Source organism: Bos taurus, chromosome 29 (genome assembly GCF_002263795.3).
Source record: "Bos taurus isolate L1 Dominette 01449 registration number 42190680 breed Hereford chromosome 29, ARS-UCD2.0, whole genome shotgun sequence".
Taxonomy (NCBI): domain Eukaryota; kingdom Metazoa; phylum Chordata; class Mammalia; order Artiodactyla; family Bovidae; genus Bos; species Bos taurus.
Window position 1 is genome coordinate 45,395,448 of NC_037356.1, and position 17,470 is coordinate 45,412,917.

General features: G+C 57.9%; 2 protein-coding genes across 6 annotated transcripts; one reads left to right on the forward strand and one right to left on the reverse strand.

The window, feature by feature from the left end:
* Positions 1–1,536: 1,536 nt before the first annotated feature.
* On the reverse strand, positions 1,537–6,294 carry CABP2 (calcium binding protein 2). Its single transcript, NM_174255.3, has 6 exons — positions 6,172–6,294; positions 4,929–4,959; positions 3,953–4,087; positions 3,149–3,258; positions 2,902–3,049; positions 1,537–1,784 (listed from the first exon to the last, which is right to left on the reverse strand). Exons 1-6 carry the CDS (start codon positions 6,226–6,228, stop codon positions 1,759–1,761), a joined length of 507 nt encoding a protein of 168 aa, NP_776680.2. The 5' UTR covers positions 6,229–6,294; the 3' UTR covers positions 1,537–1,758.
* A 7,793-nt stretch (positions 6,295–14,087) lies between these two features.
* GSTP1 (glutathione S-transferase pi 1) lies at positions 14,088–16,693 on the forward strand. 5 transcript variants are annotated; one of them, XM_005227248.3, is made up of 7 exons: positions 14,088–14,120; positions 14,230–14,265; positions 14,591–14,778; positions 14,872–14,959; positions 15,976–16,079; positions 16,175–16,282; positions 16,446–16,693. In XM_005227248.3, the coding sequence occupies exons 3-7, from the start codon at positions 14,692–14,694 to the stop codon at positions 16,632–16,634; spliced, it is 576 nt and encodes a 191-aa protein (XP_005227305.1). In that variant the 5' UTR covers positions 14,088–14,120; positions 14,230–14,265; positions 14,591–14,691; the 3' UTR covers positions 16,635–16,693. The 5 variants fall into 5 exon arrangements, with proteins under 5 accessions (XP_005227305.1, XP_059739103.1, XP_002699444.2 ...); XM_059883120.1 differs by having other exon boundaries at positions 14,611–14,778; XM_002699398.6 differs by having other exon boundaries at positions 14,672–14,778.
* Positions 16,694–17,470: the final 777 nt, after the last annotated feature.

Genomic DNA, 17,470 nt, shown 5'->3' on the forward strand with positions numbered 1-17,470 from the left:
GCCAATTAAAACCTCCCCACCAACCGTCCCCCCTCCCCAGTTCCAACCATAGCACCTACCAAGCTGGGGCCAGTGGGAGGCTGACCTTGAGCAGGGTCTGCTCTTCCCCTGGCCCATGTCCATCATTCTCCCCAGCCCCTGCAGAGGGGACAGATTTCTTCTCTGGCAGTAATGCCATCTGTGCGTGTCGGTGGAGGGTAGGGGGAAGGAGGGTGGACCATGGCTCCCAGACAAGCTGCAACTCCCCCCTCATCCCCAAGCCTGCCAGACTGGCAGAAGAGATCACCTAATTGGGGATTAAGGATTAATTGTGATCTGCCAGGCAAGTGGTGCTGAGGCTGCTGCAGCCAGCCCTGGCACCTCGGTGTCCAAGCTCCAGACTGAGCAAGGTGCTGGTGGCTGCCTGCCTGATCTGTCTCAAGGCCATCTTGTTGGCACAATCACTGAAAGCTCCTCCCCTTTCTGGGCCTAGAGGTCAAGTTCATCCTTCCTCCCAGCAGGTGGGAACGGTGGCTGGTCATGCAGGGCTAGAAGAGGCCTCAGCCTGTCCAGGGTCCACTCCGACCTGAAGGCTCCCTTTCTGGTTGGCACTGTGACTCTACAGTCCCCAGGCCTAGCTGAAGTCCCCCTGATGCTTCTTCCTAACATGTGTGACTGTATGCCAGTTCCTCATCCTCATGGAGCCTTCCAGCGCCAGGCACAGGGACTGGATCATCCCAGGGGGCAATGGGGGGCCATGGCCAGTTTCTGGATAGGAGTGTGACAAAACACAAATGGCATTTTAGAAAGAAAAATCTGGCAGCACGTGCTGCACGGCCGGGAGCAGGGAGAGGACAGTGGAACTGGGAGAACTCCCGCACATTGCTGGGACCTGGCTCCCGGGTCCCTCGATATGGAAAGTGGGGCTATGAAGACCATGGCAGGGCTGGAGTGAGGAGCTGTATCATTTGGTTTCCCTGGGAGGCAAACACCAAGGTGAAGTTCGGAATGTGAAAAAGAGGAAGTATGATAAAGAAGGATTGGGCAGAGAGTTGCTGATTCGGGGCTGACCTGACCACACCTCGGCTAAACTAGAGCGGGGAGCTTGGAACAGAGCCCACTTGTGTGCGTGGTCAGTGGCTGCAGGCTCCGGGGAAGAGTGAGGTGTGTGTCCAAAGGCTGAGATATATCCTGAAGGGGCCTGTCAGCTCCCTCACCCCCTGCAGCCCACCAGCAAGTTCTTTCTTGCAGGGAGCTCTGAGCTGCGCCCCTCTAAGAGGAAATGGGAAGGAGCTTGGGAGAAGCCCTTAGGCACATGGTCTTCGGTTGTAACCTTGGATCCAGAAGAGCACTTCACAGGGTGAGGGGCCACCATGCACCCACCTCTGGGAGAAACAGGTTGGGTTTACTCATCTGGGAACATTTCCCAGTACTTGCTCTGGGCTGGCTGCAGGATCTAGGGAGGGCCCCTTACCCACCCAAAGTTCACAATCGAGAGGACTTCACTTTGAGGGCCAGATACCTGCAGGATGAACAAGTGAGCAGTGGAAGCTGTGTCCCCAGCTCGAACATGCTTTATTGTCAGAGAAACAGAGCTGGGCAAGGGGGCTTGGTGGAGGAGGAGGGTGGAGGTGTTGCAGGCAAGGGCTGCGCACACTGGCCAGGGCAGGGAGAAGAGGGGGAGGGGTCCAAGCTGGAGGTGAGGGGCTCCAAGAACACACTGGCAGGCAGTGGCTCTGGTCCCAAGTCCTGTCTGCTGCTTCCAGCTTCTGTGCAGGCTCAGCGAGACATCATTCGCACAAACTCTGCCAGGACAAAGCCAACATTTCAGTCTGCTCTCTGGACCTCGACACCCTGGAGTGAGGCGAAGATACTAGCTTCGAGGTGGGAGGGGGTGTGGTCAAGGGCAGGACCTGCAACGGAGTCCCCTGAATTTGGTGGAGAAGAGGGGCTTTGTCTTATGGGGGAAAAAAAATCTTGTAACTGAACCTACTTTCCTCTTTGCTTTGGCTGCTAGGAAGCTCGCGAACACTTTTGGGCCTACCTTGGAGAATTTCTACACACTGACTTTCCTTATGTGTGTTAGTCACTCAGTCGCGTCTGACTCGTTGTGACCCTATGAACTGTAACCCGCCAGACTCCTCTGTCCATGGACTACTCCAAGCAAGAATACTGGAGTGGGTAGCCATTGCCTTCTCCAGGGGATCTTCTTGACCCAGGGATTGAACCTTGGTTTCCTGCATTGCAGGCAGATTCTTTACCATCTGAGCCACCAAGGAAGCCCTGACTTTCTGTGAAAGTGAAAGTTTCTCAGTTGTGTTTGGCTCTTTTCGACCCCATGGACTATACAGTCCATGGAATTCTCCAGGCCAGAATACTGGAGTGGGTAGCCTTTCCCTTCTCCAGGGGATCTTCCCAACCCACGGATCGAACCCAGGTCGCCTGCATTGTAGGCGGATTTTTTTTACCAGCTGAGCCACAACGGAAGCCCAAGAATACTGGAGTGGGTAGTCTGTCCCTTCTCCCGCAGATCTTCCCGACCCCAGGAATCAAACTGGGGTCTCCTGCATTGCGGGTGGATTCTTTACCAGCTGAGCTATGAGGGAAGACTTTACTTTCCTTGGCTTCCTTTTATTATTTAATCCTTGTTTTCCCTCTGTTGGGAAGGGGTAGGCTTCCTGGATCTAGACGCTGGCTCCATCCACTTCTTTTGCTAAGCACCCTCGCTTCCCTAAGAACCGACTTTCTCCTCCTTGTGGGGTTAAGCCTGGCTTCCTCCCAGGTTCTCCTGATGGTTAGCCGGCAGAGGAGATAGGTGTGCTTAGCACAGAGCCTGGCACACACACAGCGCTTGAGGCTCTTCCTCTGTGAAAACTCGCGCAGGGTCCGCGGTGCTGAGCGTGGGGGAGCGGTGGGCTGTACCTTCGAAGTCCACCAGGCCGTCCCCGTTGAGGTCAATGTCGCGGAGGATCTCGTCCACCTCCCGCTGGCTGAGCCGCTCTCCCAGCAGGGCCTTCAGGGCCGCCCGGAGCTCACCCAGGCTGATGCAGCCGTCCCCGTTGGTGTCGAACTGCGGCGACACCGGGTCACGAACCAGTCATTCATTCGCGCGGCCCCGCCCTCACCGCCGACACGCAGGCCCCGCCCGCCCCGGCCCCGGGGACCCCACCTCCCGGAAGGCGTCCCGCAGCTCCCGGACGCCGATCATGTCCGCGGTCTCCGCTAGCAGCTTGGGGCCCATCAGCTCCACAAAGTCTTCAAAGTCCACCTTCCCGCCACCTGGGGGCCACGCCCAGAAGAGACCCGGAACCATCAGAGACCCCTGCCCAGCCCTGGCCTCCTCCGCCCTCCCCTCCTGGTCTGTGTCCCTCTCCCCGCCCCACTGAATGGGCCTTTCCCTCCCTCTGGGTCTCCTAGGCTGTGTCTCCTGCCGGCTTCCCTTAATTTTCCTGAAGAGCTCAGATGGGCTCAAGTTCCTGACTCCAGTGACCTGGCTGTGTGACCTTAGGCAAGTCACGGGGACCTTTCAGAGACTGTGGCTGAGTGCTAAGTCGCTTCAGTTGTGTCCAACTCTTTGTGACCCCATGGACTGCAGCCCGCCAGTCTCCTCTGTCCATGGGATTTCCCAGACAAGAGTACTGGAGTGGGGTTGCTATTTTTTTCTCCAGAGGATCTTCCCAACCTAGGGTTTGAACCCCGGTCTCTTAAGTCTGCTCCGTTGATAGGCAGTTTCTTTACCACTAGTGGAGACTGTTGCCTCATCTAAAAAGTGGGCATGCTAGCCCTTGACCCACCCACCTCACGGGGGATGGTGAGATCTCTGGAGGCAGAGAGCTTGCCGTGAGAACGACCAAAATCCCAGGTTCTGGGAGCCAACCTGTGTAGCCACCTTGGTTCCCTGAGCTGCCCGACTGCCCTGACCGTGGTCATGGCCACTGGAGAACTGGGGGTGGGACAGGTCTCAGGCACATACTGATTTGCTGGGAGATCTCGATGAGCTCCATCTCGGTGGGCATGTAGCCCAGCGTCCGCATGCAGGCCCCAAGCTCCTGGTAGCCGATGTAGCCGTCCCGGTCTCTGTCAAACTCCTGGAAGGCGGCCTGCAGCTCTGCCAGGCAGGGCGGGGTCAGGCCTTTCCGCATGTCCCCTGGGACCCCAGCCTGGATTAGACCTTCTCACCTTGGTCCTGTCATGTCCTGCTTTCTAAACAGTTGTTTCTCTTTGCTACCCCAGGGTCTTTGCAAATGTCATTCCTTTCATTCACTCTGCAAATATTTAAGGGACATCTGCTCTGTGCCAAGCGCTACTCTCGGTACTGCAGATGTGGCAGTGAAGAAAGAAAAAGATGAAGGAGAGAAAGAGAGAGGGAGGGGAATAAAGAGAGAAAGGGAGAAAGAAAAGAAGGAAGGAAGAGAGGAAGGAAAGAAAGAAAGGAGAGAGTGAAGGAGGTGAGAAAGAAAGAGAAAGGAAAAAACAGTCCTTGACCTCATGGAGCTCACATTCTGGAACATTCTTGGTCTTTATGCCACCTATTCAAGGAGGTCTTCCCTCTCAATTCAGTCCCCTCTGGCTCTTCGGATCACTTCCTTGAGAGTGCATAGCACCATTTGTACTGGCAGTTGACCTGTTGACATCTCTCTCCAGAGGACACAGTCCAGATCTATCTGGTTGGCCACGTTTCCCAGTACTCAGAACTGGGCCAGGCCCACAGTGGGCACCCAGGAAGTGTTTGCTGGATGAATAAAAGGGGGACCATGTCCCGCTGGGCAAAGAGAAGCAGGAAACTGACAGCTTGGGGTTCTCTCAACCCCACCCTGCTCAGTCTGGTCCCCATCTTCCCGCTTGGATCCCCTCCAGCCTGCTTGCTCCCAGGTCCTCCTGGAGACTGCTCAGACCCCCACCCAGTGCCCCCAACTCTGGAAACTATAGTTCTTTCCCCAAGCCTTTACCTTCAATCTCCTCTGGCCGCAGCTCCCGGTCCTGAGGGAAGACAGAAGGGTTAAGAATTCCCTGGACAACCCCCTAGGTACCTGCACCTCCTCTTTCTTGTTCTCTGGGGCCCCCCACTCAGCCCCACAACATGCAGGCACTCCTTCCCTCCCACCATTCATGCTGATGGGCTGGGCATCTGGGCCCCCCTTCCTGTCCCCTGTGCCCCGCTCCTGGAGCTCCATTAGCCAGAGGTGGAGCTGGGGTTGGGCAGACCCTCCGGCTTGGCCATGTCTCTCTTGTTCTCTCTATTCCTCTTTGGGGGCCCTGTCTCTTCCCTGCCCATCCCCTTGGTGGCTCCTGTCTCCGCTGTTTCTCTGAGACACTCTCTGCCCGCCTCTTCTCTCTTTCCTGGCCTGTTTCCCCAGGTCCCCCCCGTTTTGATCTTATGTCTGTTTCTCCATGCCTCTCTGTCCCCCACATTCCTAGATCTGTGAGCCTTTGCTCTGAGATCCCCACTCAGTCCTCTCCCCCCCACTCAAGGAGAGGCAAGACGTGGGGGCAAGGGTAGGGACCGGAGGCAGGCAGGTGGTGGCCGTACATACGAGCTGGGTGGCGGCGATGCTGGGCCGCAGAAAGATGCAGGCGGGCCCCACCACGCTGCTGAGCACGGAGTAGCCCTGGACGCCCGGCCCAGGGGCCCCCGGCTCCTCGGGACTGGGGCTGGGGCCCAGGCCATGGCGGGACCCCCCTGGGGGGGAGCCAGGCCACTGCCAGCGGTCCTGCAGCAGAGCCAGCCATGAGCTGGGGCAGTGACCCCTCTCCACCCTCACTTGCCAGCCTCTCCCGTTGTTAGAACCCAGCACAGGACAGTGGAACCTCACCATCAACACTCTCGATGAGAAGGGTCCACTCCCTTACTGTTCAGTGGGGCAAACCGAGGCCCAGAAAAGGGGCAAGGCACAGGGCCATGGTCACTCCAGAGGGCAAGGGCAGCAGCAGGAAGGGGGCAGTTGGATGGGCAGTTGGGGGGCCTGACAAGCTTGGCAGCAGAAGGCCCAGAGATCTGCAGGAGCCAAGACTATGATGGGTCAGAGTCTGGGGTCTGCCAGGGAAGATCTTGGTCGACAGTGGTGGGCGCCAACCCACTCATCCCCCTGCTGTGCCCACCTGTGACCCCAGTCGGGCCCTGCCCACCCCATCAGACCCTTTCAGGGTCCAGCCCAGCCTCCCGGCCTTGCTTCTCCCCCTTAACCCTCCTACCTTAGGCGCCCGGTGCCGGGGCCGCTTGGCACAGTTTCCCATGGGCCCTTGAACCATGCCAGTCCTGGAGTCCCTGGGGCAGCCCAAGGCTGGGCCTCAGAGGATGCTGTGGGCTCCCACCAGCTCCCAGTGAGAGTCTGAGATCACTGCAGGGGATTTTCCAAGGGTTTTGTGGGGAAGATCGCGGGCGGGTGGGCAGGCGGGGAGCCCAGGGCACAGGGGCTTGGGTCCTAATCTGGGATTATCTCTGAGCATCTCTGCTGGTGAGGGTGGCCACTTGGGGCGCAAGGCCCCCCCTGGAAGGCACAGCTTCCCCGTGCTCACTCCTGAGGGTCTTGCAGACACGCCCTCTCCAGCATTCTCTCCCTCTAGCCCAATCTGGAGAGATTTAATGTCTTCAGAAGCAGTGCCTAGACCTGGGAGGAGGAAGCCAGGTGCCTTGATTGCCAGGGTGGGCTGGGTCATCTCTCCAGGAAATGGCAGACCCAGGAAGCACCTGCCCCTCCCAGCTGGACCCCTGCTGTCACCTCAGAGCATCCGCCCAACCTGCCTGCCCTCGGCACCCCTGCCTGGACCTGCCCCAGCCTGGCTACTTAGGCGAGGACCCAAGGACAGCTGACTGGGCTCTGCGGTCTGGAAACAGGGCTCAGTGATGGCAGAGGTTGTGGGGGATGCCAGCCTCTCTCTGGACAGCTGAGTGGCTGCTGGCCCATCCATCAGAGTGCATGTCTGAGCTCCCCTCCCTGGGCTCAGCCCTGGGTTTGTCCTGTGGGGCCCCGGCTAAGGCGTGCGGTCCCCGCTGTTCCCTCACGGTTCCCTCAGCTGAGGATGACCCCACACCCTGGTCCCCTTTACCTGCCCATAGGCGGCCTGCACCTGAGCCTCCAGTTCCCGAAGGAGCGCCCGCCGCCTGGTGGCTGCTGGGCTGGCAGGGGCCCGGCTAGGCCCTGGCGTGACCTCGGAGGGGGTGGGGTCCCCTGTGGGGAGGCTGCCATCTGCCGGGCCCTGGGGAAGGGCCATGGAGACGAGCGCTTGGCACCTCCTGCCGTCTGAGGGGCACTGCCCACTCCACTTTCCCAGGGCCTGCGGGAGGGTGGCCTTGTGGGCAGCTGCAGGTGTGGTTCCCGCAGGGTCCCTGCTACTCTTCTTCCTGTTTCTGGCTCCAGGGGCTGGTGGGCCCCAGGCCCTCCAAGAACCCCATCTTTCCTAGCTCCCTGGACCCCTCACACAGCCCCTCCCTGAAACCCTACCTTGACACCCACCGCGCTCAGGCTACCACAGACCGTGCCCGGGGCTCCTCGCGTCACAGCAGCCTCTCTGCTCATCTCCCCATATGCCCCTCCGCCTCTGAGTCTGTGTTGTTCTCTGCCCCTCCCTGGCCCCTCTGCTCTGGGGGGTCTCTCTGTGTCTGTCTCACCTGCCGTTCTCGCTCCACCCCCTGCCCCCTGCTGACATCTGCCCAGCTATGTTCCTGTGGGTCCTTCTGCCCACTTGTGCCCATCTCTTTGTCAGTTGCCTCCCTCTGTTGGGTGAGACTCTTTCCCATATCAGTCTGTCCCTCTTTCTGTCTGTGCATTCTTGCTCTTCCTGTTCTCCGTAGGATGCCCTCTCCCAGGATGGCTCTTGGACTCTGGAAAAACCATCCCCCTAAGCCCCATCCCAGATCTGCCCCCCTTTCCCCAACCCAGAGCCCTGGGGTATCTCTGCACTTGCCCACCACCCCACTTCCGCCCTCACCTCCCACCTAACCTGTGCCGACCTCCAACTTCCTGCTTCTTGGGGAGAAGGGTGAGGGTGGGCCAGGCAGCCTGCAGCGGCCTCTTGTGTGCCCCTCCCCCCAGGTTTTGCCCCTAACCCACTTACCACCCAGCTGCCGGCTCCTCACCTCCCAGAATGAGGTCAGTTGTCCTGCCCCGGCCCTGCTCCGGGCCCCTCATGATTTATTCACCTGCCCCCCGCACCGGCCTTTGTCCAAGGGAACCAGATCCCACCAAGCACCTGCCACCTGAGCTGGTGGCGCTGGCCTCTCTTGCCACAGCATGGCCATCCATTCATGTATTTCTTTTGTAAACACTAAAGGTCTGCCGGGATCCAGCCCTGGGCCAACACGACAGACCCCTGCTTTCAGGCACATCTAATTCAGAAAAGGGCCGAGAGACAGTCTCCAAGAGCTTTGGGGCAGGGACCTAGGCATCAGGAAGGCTTCATGGGGGAGATGGGCAGATGGGCAGCATTCTAAGCATTGCCCACTGATGTTTACCTGGGTGAGTCCCAGGGTCCCAAGCAGGGACCAGCTGTGAACATGGGGTGTTCCAAGGCGCTGGAATCCAACAGGGTCTGTGGGTGGAGGCCTTCAGGAGGGAGGAACGGCTTGTAACCCCTGCAAAGGCCACAAGAGGTCGGAGAAAACTCCCAGGAGACTCGATTTCAGCAAATGTTTGTGAACCCCCTGCTGTGCGCCTTCCTGGGACCTCCCACCTGGTTTGTACCTTCAGAGCCGACTGGAGGGGTGAGCACAGGGAAGGGCCTGACCGGCTGTCAGAGAAGGAGTGTGGGGACCTTGATTGGATAGGGGCTGGGGAAGTGACCTGTGAGCCGAGACCAGAGGGATGATGGGAGTGACCACATGAAGCGGGGCGGGTGGACTTGGAGGCAGAGGGAACGGCCTCCACAGAGCCCTGAGTGAATCTGAGCAAAGGCCAGGGTTGAGAGGCCAGTGGATGCCGGCCGGTGGTCAAGGGTGGCTCATTGTGACCATTCATGTTGACCATTTGAAGGCTCAGCTTCAGCATCCTTCAGTCCTTCTGCACCCTGGGTCACAGCTCCTCCCAGAGGCCAGGCATGCACAGCATCCCCAGAGGGACTGCAAACATCCCTTAGAGAATTCTCCTGTTTTCTGCATGGTCTTAGAATGGACCTGCAGGCCTGGGATCTCCCCTGCATTTGCTGTGTGACCCTACGCAAGGTATTTCATCTCTCTGAGTCTTACTTTCCTTATGGAAAGTGGGTAAGAAAGTTTCCTTATCTGGAAAATAGGGATTGACCTAGTATTTGCCTCATGGTGCCTTTGTGAAAATTAAATGAGAAAAGACCAATCAGGTTCCTGGTGTATTGGAAAGGCTCAAAAAACTGTGCCTGTCACATGAGATGAAAGAATCCATGTCCAAATAACCTGCTAAGAAGGTGGGGAAGTGTTGAGAAATGTGTCCCAAAGTATAAGCCAAAGAAGTGGGGACTATCACTGGTCAGGGTATGTGGGCTGGAAGCATTTTCAATGAAGGAGCAAAGCCTTCATGTCCAACTCCAGGGTCCAAGATGCCCAGGTGGATCAGTGGTGGACAAATGAATGGATGGATGGTTTGGTAGATAAGTGAGTGGTTGGATTGGTTGCCAGATGATTTGATGGGTTTGAATGGTTGGTGGTGGGAAGGATGAACAATTGAGAAGCTGGATGGATAGACAAACATGGATGGAAGGATGAATAAATGGACAGGTGGATGTATAGTTGAGAAGATAGATGGGAAGTTGGATGAATGAATGGATGGACAGTTGGGTGACTTCATGGAAGGATGGGTAGATGATTTGATGGCTAATGGTTTCATAGACAGATGGTTGGTTGGATGGATAGATGGGTGAATGGAAAGATGGAGGTACAGACAAGTAGAGGATGATTGCGTAGGTAAATGAGTAGCCGGCTGGGGAAATGAGATGGTGGGTAAACGGACAGGTAGATGTTTTGATGAACTACTGGTCTAATGTTTGGTTGTCGAATGGCTGAATAACTGGGTGAAAGTGAAAGTCACTCAGTTGTGTCTGACTCTGCGACCCCATGGACTATACAGTCCATGGAATTCTCCAGGCCAGAACACTGGAGTGGGTTCCTTTCCCTTCTCCAGGGGATCTTCCCAACCCAGGGATTGAACCCAGGTCTCCTGCATTGCAGGCGGATTCTTTACCAGCTGGGCCACAAGGGAAGCCCAAGAATACTGGAGTGGGTAGCCTATCCCTTCTCCAGAGGATCTTCCTGACCCAGGAATCAAACCAGGGTCTCCTGCATTGCAGGTGGATTCTTAACCAACTGAATAACTGGGTAGATGGGTATATAGATGGACAGACAGATAAATGGAGGCTGGGTGGATGGTCTTGCTGTTGAAGGTCTTACATTCTTTAGTCAAAGAGTTCATTAGGGTAAAGACCATATTGTACTTGTTTCAGTGTCTTCCCTTATGTCCAGTCCAATCATTGCTGAGACACACTAATCAGTGTGTGATAAAGACCTGTGCTTGGGGACTTCCCTGGTGGTCCAATGGTTAAGACTCTGCACTACCAATGCAAGGGGTGTGAGTTTGATCCCTGGTTGGGGAACTAAGATTCCACATGCTCCGCAGCACAGCCAAAAAAAAAAAAGACTTGTGTCTATCTCCTCCTACTCTGAGTTGAGTTGTAATTCCCCTAAAGGCAAAGATGATGGTTCCTTCTCTACCCAGTTCCCCACAAGCCAAACCCAGGCGTGGCCGGTGGTAAGATATCACGTAAGTTATACACACACTCACCAGGACAGCTACAGTGAAACAGACGAGCAGTAACAATCATTGGTGAGAATGAGGAGAAGTTGGAACCTTCACAGGCCGCTGCTGGGCTTATACAATGGTGCAGCCACTTTGGAAAAGAGTTTGGCAGTTCCTCAAAATGAGTTACCACGTGACTCAGCAATTTCACATTTAGATGTATACCCAGGGGAATTGATAAGTCCACACAAAAACTTGTGTGTAACAGTGTTACAAGGTTCATAAAGTGAAAGTTGCTCAGATGTGTCTGACTCTTTGTGACCCCTGGAATTCTCCAGGCCAGAATACTGGAGTGGATAGCCTTTCCCTTCTCCAGGGGATCTTCCCAATCCAGGGATCGAACCCAGGTCTCCCGCATTGTGGGCGGATTCTTTAGCAGCTGAGCCACCAGGGAAGCCCAAGAATACTGGAGTAGGTAGCCTATCCCTTCTCCAGCAGATCGTCCCACCCAGGAATCGAACCACTGTCTCCAGTATTGCAGGCAGATTCTTTACCAACTGAGCTATCAGGGAAGGTGTTACTCATAACAGTAAAAAAATGAAGCAACCCAAATATCCATTAATACATGTCCAGACAATGGAATATTATTTGGCCATAGATAGAAATGATGTCCTGACCCATCCTACAACATGGATGAAGCTTGAAGACATTATGCTAAGAGAAAGCAGACGGACGTGAAAGGCCACATCGTGTATGATTCCATTTTTATGAAATACCCCAAAGAGGCAAATCCATAGTGACAAAATAGATGGTGTGCGTGCGTGTCAGTCACTCAGTCGTGTCTGACTCTTTGCGACTGTAGCCCACCATGCTCCTCCGTCTATGGGATTCTCCAGGTAGGGATGGCAGGAGGGGGAATGAGGCGTGATGGCTAATGGATCCAGGGTTTCTTTTTGGAGTGATGAAAATGCTCTGGAATTAGTGGTGATGATCACACAACACTGAATATACCAAAACCCACAGAACATACACTTTGTAAGGGTGAATTTTGTGTAGCAATAAAGCTCTTACATATACTTTGCTGCTGCTGCTGCTAAGTCGCTTCAGTCATGTCTGACTCTGTGCGACCCCATAGACGGCAGCCCACCAGGCTCCCCTGTCCCTGGGATTCTCCAGGCAAGAACACTGGAGTGGGTTGCCATTTCCTTCTCCAATGCATGAAAGTGAAAAGTGAACGTGAAGTCGCTCAGTCGTGTCCGACCCTTAGAGACCCCATGGACTGCAGCCCACCAGGCTCCTCTGTCCATGGGGTTCTCCAGGCAAGGGTACTGGAGTGGGGTGCCATTGCCTTCTCCGACATATACTTTAAACTCCACCAAAGACAGGGGCTGACATATACATGGACTGGAGGTGGGGGATGGACACAGGAAGCTGCCTGCCCCATGCAACTGGGAAAGCTGTGCTCTGGGCCTCAGAGGAAGAGGCCCCAGGGTGGCCACAAAGCTAGACCACAGGCTGGGCTGGGGGAGCCAGAGGACTGTGGGTAAAAGCAGTCAGCAGAACACTGCAGCATGGTGCTAAGGCCTGCCCTGCGGGCCGGAGTCATGACGGCTGGGGTGTGAGCTGGCAGGTGGCCTGCCGGCTGGCAGGGTGTCTCCAAGCTCCCAGGTGTGTGATGCTTGTGCACAGAAGGAGCACAGGCATGCCAGGCCAGAGCGGGTAACTGAGTCTTTCTGAGCCTTGGTGTCCTCTTCTGCATAATGGGAACATGACCCCGTTCCTCCCAGGCTGCGGTGGAGATAACATGAAACCATTTATGCAAAAGCTCTTTGTAAGCTGCTAAGTGCTGGGCAGATGTTCCTGCAGCTGTGAGTCAGGGATAGATCCCAGCTCTGGGGCCACCTCCCCCACCCGCTTCCAGCTGTGGGCTCCATGAGGCTCAGGGATGCTCCTAATCGGGCTTGCCTGGGGTTTTCCCACACTTGGGCTGGATACTTCTACACCCGGGGAAGGACAGCTTCCTCTTTCAGGTGGCTCTGATGGGAAAACCAGGCTCAGTCAGGCGCCAGTTACCAAGGAGGACCCCACCCACTGCCACCCCCAGCACCAGGAAGGGGCAGCCATGAGAACCGGGCTGCGGGTGCAGATGGGCCCAGAGGGAGGCTGGTACGGGCCCAGAGGGAGGCTGGTACAGGCCCCGCCTGGAAAGACACAGCCCTCCCAGGCCCAGAAAGTCTTGCTCACTCCAGTTCATCTGTCTTTCCACTCACCCGTATCCCTTCAGCCTGTATTTGAAGAGTTGTTGTTTAGTCGCTAATTCGTGTCTGACTCTTTGCAACCCCATGGACTGTAGCCCACCAGGCTTCTCTGTCCATGGGATTTCCTAGGCAAGGATACTGGAGTGGGTTGCCATTTCCTTCTCCAGGAGATCTTCCCGATCCTGGGATTGAATTCATGTCTCCTGCATTGGCAGGCGGATTCTTTACCACTAAGCTACCTAGGAAGCCTCTTACAGAGCCCTTGCTGCTGCTGCTGCTAAGTCGCTTCAGTCATGTCCGACTCTGTACGACCCCATAGACGGCAGCCCACCAGGCTCCCCTGTCCCTGGGATTCTCCAGGCAAGAACACTGGAGTGGGTTTCCATTTCCTTCTCCAATGCATGAAAGTGAAAAGTGAAAGTGAAGCTGCTCAGTCGTGTCCGACTCCCAGCAACCCCATGGACTGTAGCCTACCAGGCTCCTCCGTCCATGGGATTTCCCAGACAAGAGTACTGGAGTGGGGTGCCATTGCCTTATGCATACAGAGCCCTTAGACGTAGTCAATAACAAGGCCCTGCAGAAGACCGTGAGGATTGAAGGTGATGCCCTGAATCCAACCCGATGTATTCACTAGCCCTCTGACCTTGGGAACATCAGTCTGTGTTTCAGTTTCCTCCTCTGTAAGATGGGATCTGAACAGGACCAAGTCTTAGGGTTGTAATAGGTGTAAATTTCTCAGCGGCAGCCCTCAGTCCCTGAGGGTTTGCTATTATTATAAAGGAGACAGGCTGCGGAAATGGGTGTTTATTGAAATAGCATTCATTCAAGCAAAAAGCATTTATGGAGCACCTACTGTGTGCCGGTGCTGGGGCGCTCAGTCCTGGCCCTCTGGGGGCCCTGAGGATGCTGTGTTCAGGTGCGGTGAGGAGGCCGGTAGTGGCGGCCGGGTGCTGAGTGTGGGAGCCTCTTGTAAAACCGCTGCACAGCAGGCAAGGTGCACGGCTGCGGAGAGCCGGTGGGCCCCTCCGGCCCGGCTTCACCACACCCACACCTCGCCCCAACCCAGATCCGCTCGGTGACTCGGCGGATTCCCGGGGTGGGGCGTCGGGGTGGAGCAGGACCTTAAATATACGGCCTCTGGGTCCTCCCCACTTCCTGCCACACTTGAACTCCGCCGCCTCCAGTGAGTAGGGTCTGGACCGTGTGGGGGAAGGGGCCGGCCGAGCCACCTCCTGCCCGGGCGGCCTGACCCCCGATCCTCCCGCATCGTCCGGTCTGTCTGCCTACCCTAGTGCCGCCCTACACCATCGTCTACTTCCCGACCCGAGGTGCGGCCGCTGCTCCTTTAGGAGGGCGAAGGGCCCCGGCAGGACGCGCAGTCTGGACAGCGCCCGAGGCGGAGGCGGGACCCCGGGGCGGCGGGGCGGGGTCGCGGGCTGGGGTCCCGCCGCAGCGTCCTTTGTGGGGGCAGGGGGCCCGCGGGCGGTGCGCTCTATTCCTCCCTCTCGGGTCCCTCCCTGGGGCGAAGTGGGCTGGGCCTCCAGCCCTGTCCCCTGGCCCAGACGCTGTGGGGGCCGGGGGCTGCACTCTTTATCCGCTGCTCATCTTCTCAGGGGGCTCAGACTCTGGTCTGTGTCCTGTCTCCACATCCAGCTCCCATCCACTCCTGACAGGGGGCTGCTGCGAGGCTGGGGTCTCTGCCCACCCCCACTGCCCCATCCTCCCCTCCCCCAGGGCGCTGCGAGGCCCTGCGCATGCTGCTAGCCGACCAGGACCAGAGCTGGAAGGAGGAGGTGGTCACTAAGGAGAGCTGGCTGCAGGGCCCACTCAAGGCCTCCTGCGTGAGTGACGGCGCCCAGACAGGTGGGGCAACCCTTGAGTAGGGGGCAGCTGAGCTCAGTGTCCCTTACCAAGCCGTGCCCCACCCCTCCCAGCTGTACGGGCAGCTCCCCAAGTTCCAGGATGGAGACCTCACCCTGTACCAGTCCAATGCCATCCTGCGACACCTGGGCCGCTCCTTTGGTGAGTCCCGAGGCTGAAGGCAGCCCAGTCCAGGAAAGCTCCTGAAGGGTCCCACCCAGATGTCCTGGGATCTGGTCCTACGGCTGGGGGATGGGCCAGATGGCCCTAGAGGAAGGGGCAGGGCCTGGGTTAGGAGGGTTCTAGGTTACAGGGCTGGGGCTTCCAGCCCCCCCAGGGCAGGGACCACATGGCTTGGGCCGGCAGCCCTCCTGGGTTCATCGCTTCCTGGATGACAGCTCAGAGGTGGTCACTGGCCACCACAAGGTACATGCTGCTGTAGTCTAGAGTCACTGTGGGTGTGACCAGGAGCTTCAAGGCCGGTCTCCTCCTGCCTGGCCTCACCTGAATCTGCAAAGCCTGGTGCACACAATGAGCAGGTCTGTGGCCTTGTTTCAAGGGTGGCAGGAATGTGGCTTGGGGAGGTGACTGCCTCTTTTTCGGCCAGCTTGGGGGTTGGGGGGTGGGTACAGGAGGATGTGGGAAGGGGATCTCACATCAAGGAAGTCAGGGAAAGGGAGTGGGAGCAGCCAGGCCCAGGCCCACCCTGACTTCTTCGAGAGCCAGGGTGAGAGGACAGGGGCCTCTGGTGTAGCCTGCCTCTCGCCATCCTGCCCCATGCAAGTCCTGCACTCAGAGGGACACGACAGTCTGCAGAGCCAGGTTCTGGCCAGGCCCCACAACCGGGCACCCCTCAGGCCTGGGGAGGCGTAATCAGAGCCTGGCTGGCCCTTGCAGGGTGACAGCTTGGAGGAGGAACCGGGGGTGGCTTGGGCTGGGAGTTCCCGAGTCCCAGGGACCAGGGTCTGGTCTCAAAGACGAGCGCCAGGGCTCCTGCTGGGTACGTTCCTTAGGCTCGTGGAGACGGGAGTGGCAGAATTGGGCAGAGCGGACCCCCCAGAGCAGGAGACCTGGGTGTCCAGACCTGAGGCCTTCAGGTCTCGGGGGAGACGGGAGCACTGAGTGGGCCAGACCCCAGCCTGAACAGAACGTGACCCTCCGCCCGGCCGCTGACACAGGGCTCTACGGCACAGACGAGCGGGAGGCGGCGCTGGTGGACATGGTGAACGACGGCCTGGAAGACCTCCGCAGGCACTGCGGCCACCTCATTCACCACAAGCGCGTGAGCCGCTGGGGCCGGCGCTCAGGGCTGGGGCGGGGAGGCTGCCCGGGCCCAGGCCCACCGCAGACCACCGCAGGCATCACTTCCTTTCACAGGAGGAGGACAAAGCCCAATATGTTCAGGAGCTGCCGGTGCACCTGCAGCCTTTCGAGACCCTCCTGTCCCAGAATCAGGGGGGCCAGGCCTTCATTGTGGGCGACCAGGTGAGCACTGGGTCCAGCCATTGGAGGTCCATTTCTCAGATGGGCAAACCGAGGCCCAGAGCAAGGCCGTGACTGGCTCCTGGAGCAGTCAGTGTTCTGCCCCCTCAAGCAGCGCCCCCTCTCTCCTGATCCCACTCAAGCCCTCCCGCCCCCTGCCCTACAGATCTCCTTCGCCGACTACAACCTGCTGGACCTGCTGCTCAATCATCAGGTGCTGGTCCCCGGCTGCCTGGACCCCTTCCCCCTGCTCTCAGCCTACGTGGCCCGCCTCAGTGCCCGGCCCAAGCTCAAGGCCTTCCTGGCCTCCCCGGAGCATGTGAACCGTCCCATCTTTGGAAGCCGCAAAATATGAGCCCAGCCTCCCCTGGGAGAGGGGCTGCCCTTGAGACGAATAAACACGGTGAGAGGAAAGCTGTGCTGTGGTCACTGAGGGACCGGGTGGCCACTGGGGATCCCCAGCCCTTCCCAGACTGTCTCAAAGAGGATGAGGGCTGGGCTGGGCCTTGAAGGAGCTTCAGGCCCTCAGAGCTGCCAAGACACAAAGAGGAGTTCCAGGTCCAGAGAGGAAGGTGAGATTCCACACCTGCAAGATCCACCCTGGAGGACTGCCTGCAGGAGGAGGTTGACCTCCCCAGGGCCTCGGCAACCTGGGAACCCTCTCCAGCTGAGAAAAGGGCCTCCGTGTAGGGAATGCGCAGTTCCTGACAGCTGCGTGATGGGTTCCGTCACCCAGCACAGGCAGGGTGACTGGTCTCTGCTCTCTCCAGTGCTGTGCACACGAACCACTTGGAGTGACACACACCCTCGAGGGTTTCACATGCGTGTCCATGCTGCCTGTTCTCATGTGTGCCACGGTCACCCGCAGGCAGTGTGGCAGGTGGCCAGCAGGGCCCAGGTGTGTGGCTGAAGACCGCCCTGGGAGTTCTGGGCACACCGTGCTGCTTGGGGACCTGGGAGGGGGTTAGTCAAGGTCCTCCAGCTCCTGGGGCCTCTGTCAGCGCCCCCTCCCACCATGGGAGCATCCTACCACCTGCCCAGGCCCAGCTCAAGTCTCCTTTCTGCAAGGCTGTGACTGCTCAGCCTGTCCAAGGCCTCCTGCTGCTCCTGGGACAGTGTGGAGGCAGATAATTCCAGAAGGCCTGCATTCCCAACGCAGAGCTCTCATGGCTCCTCGCTGCTCTCCAGGCA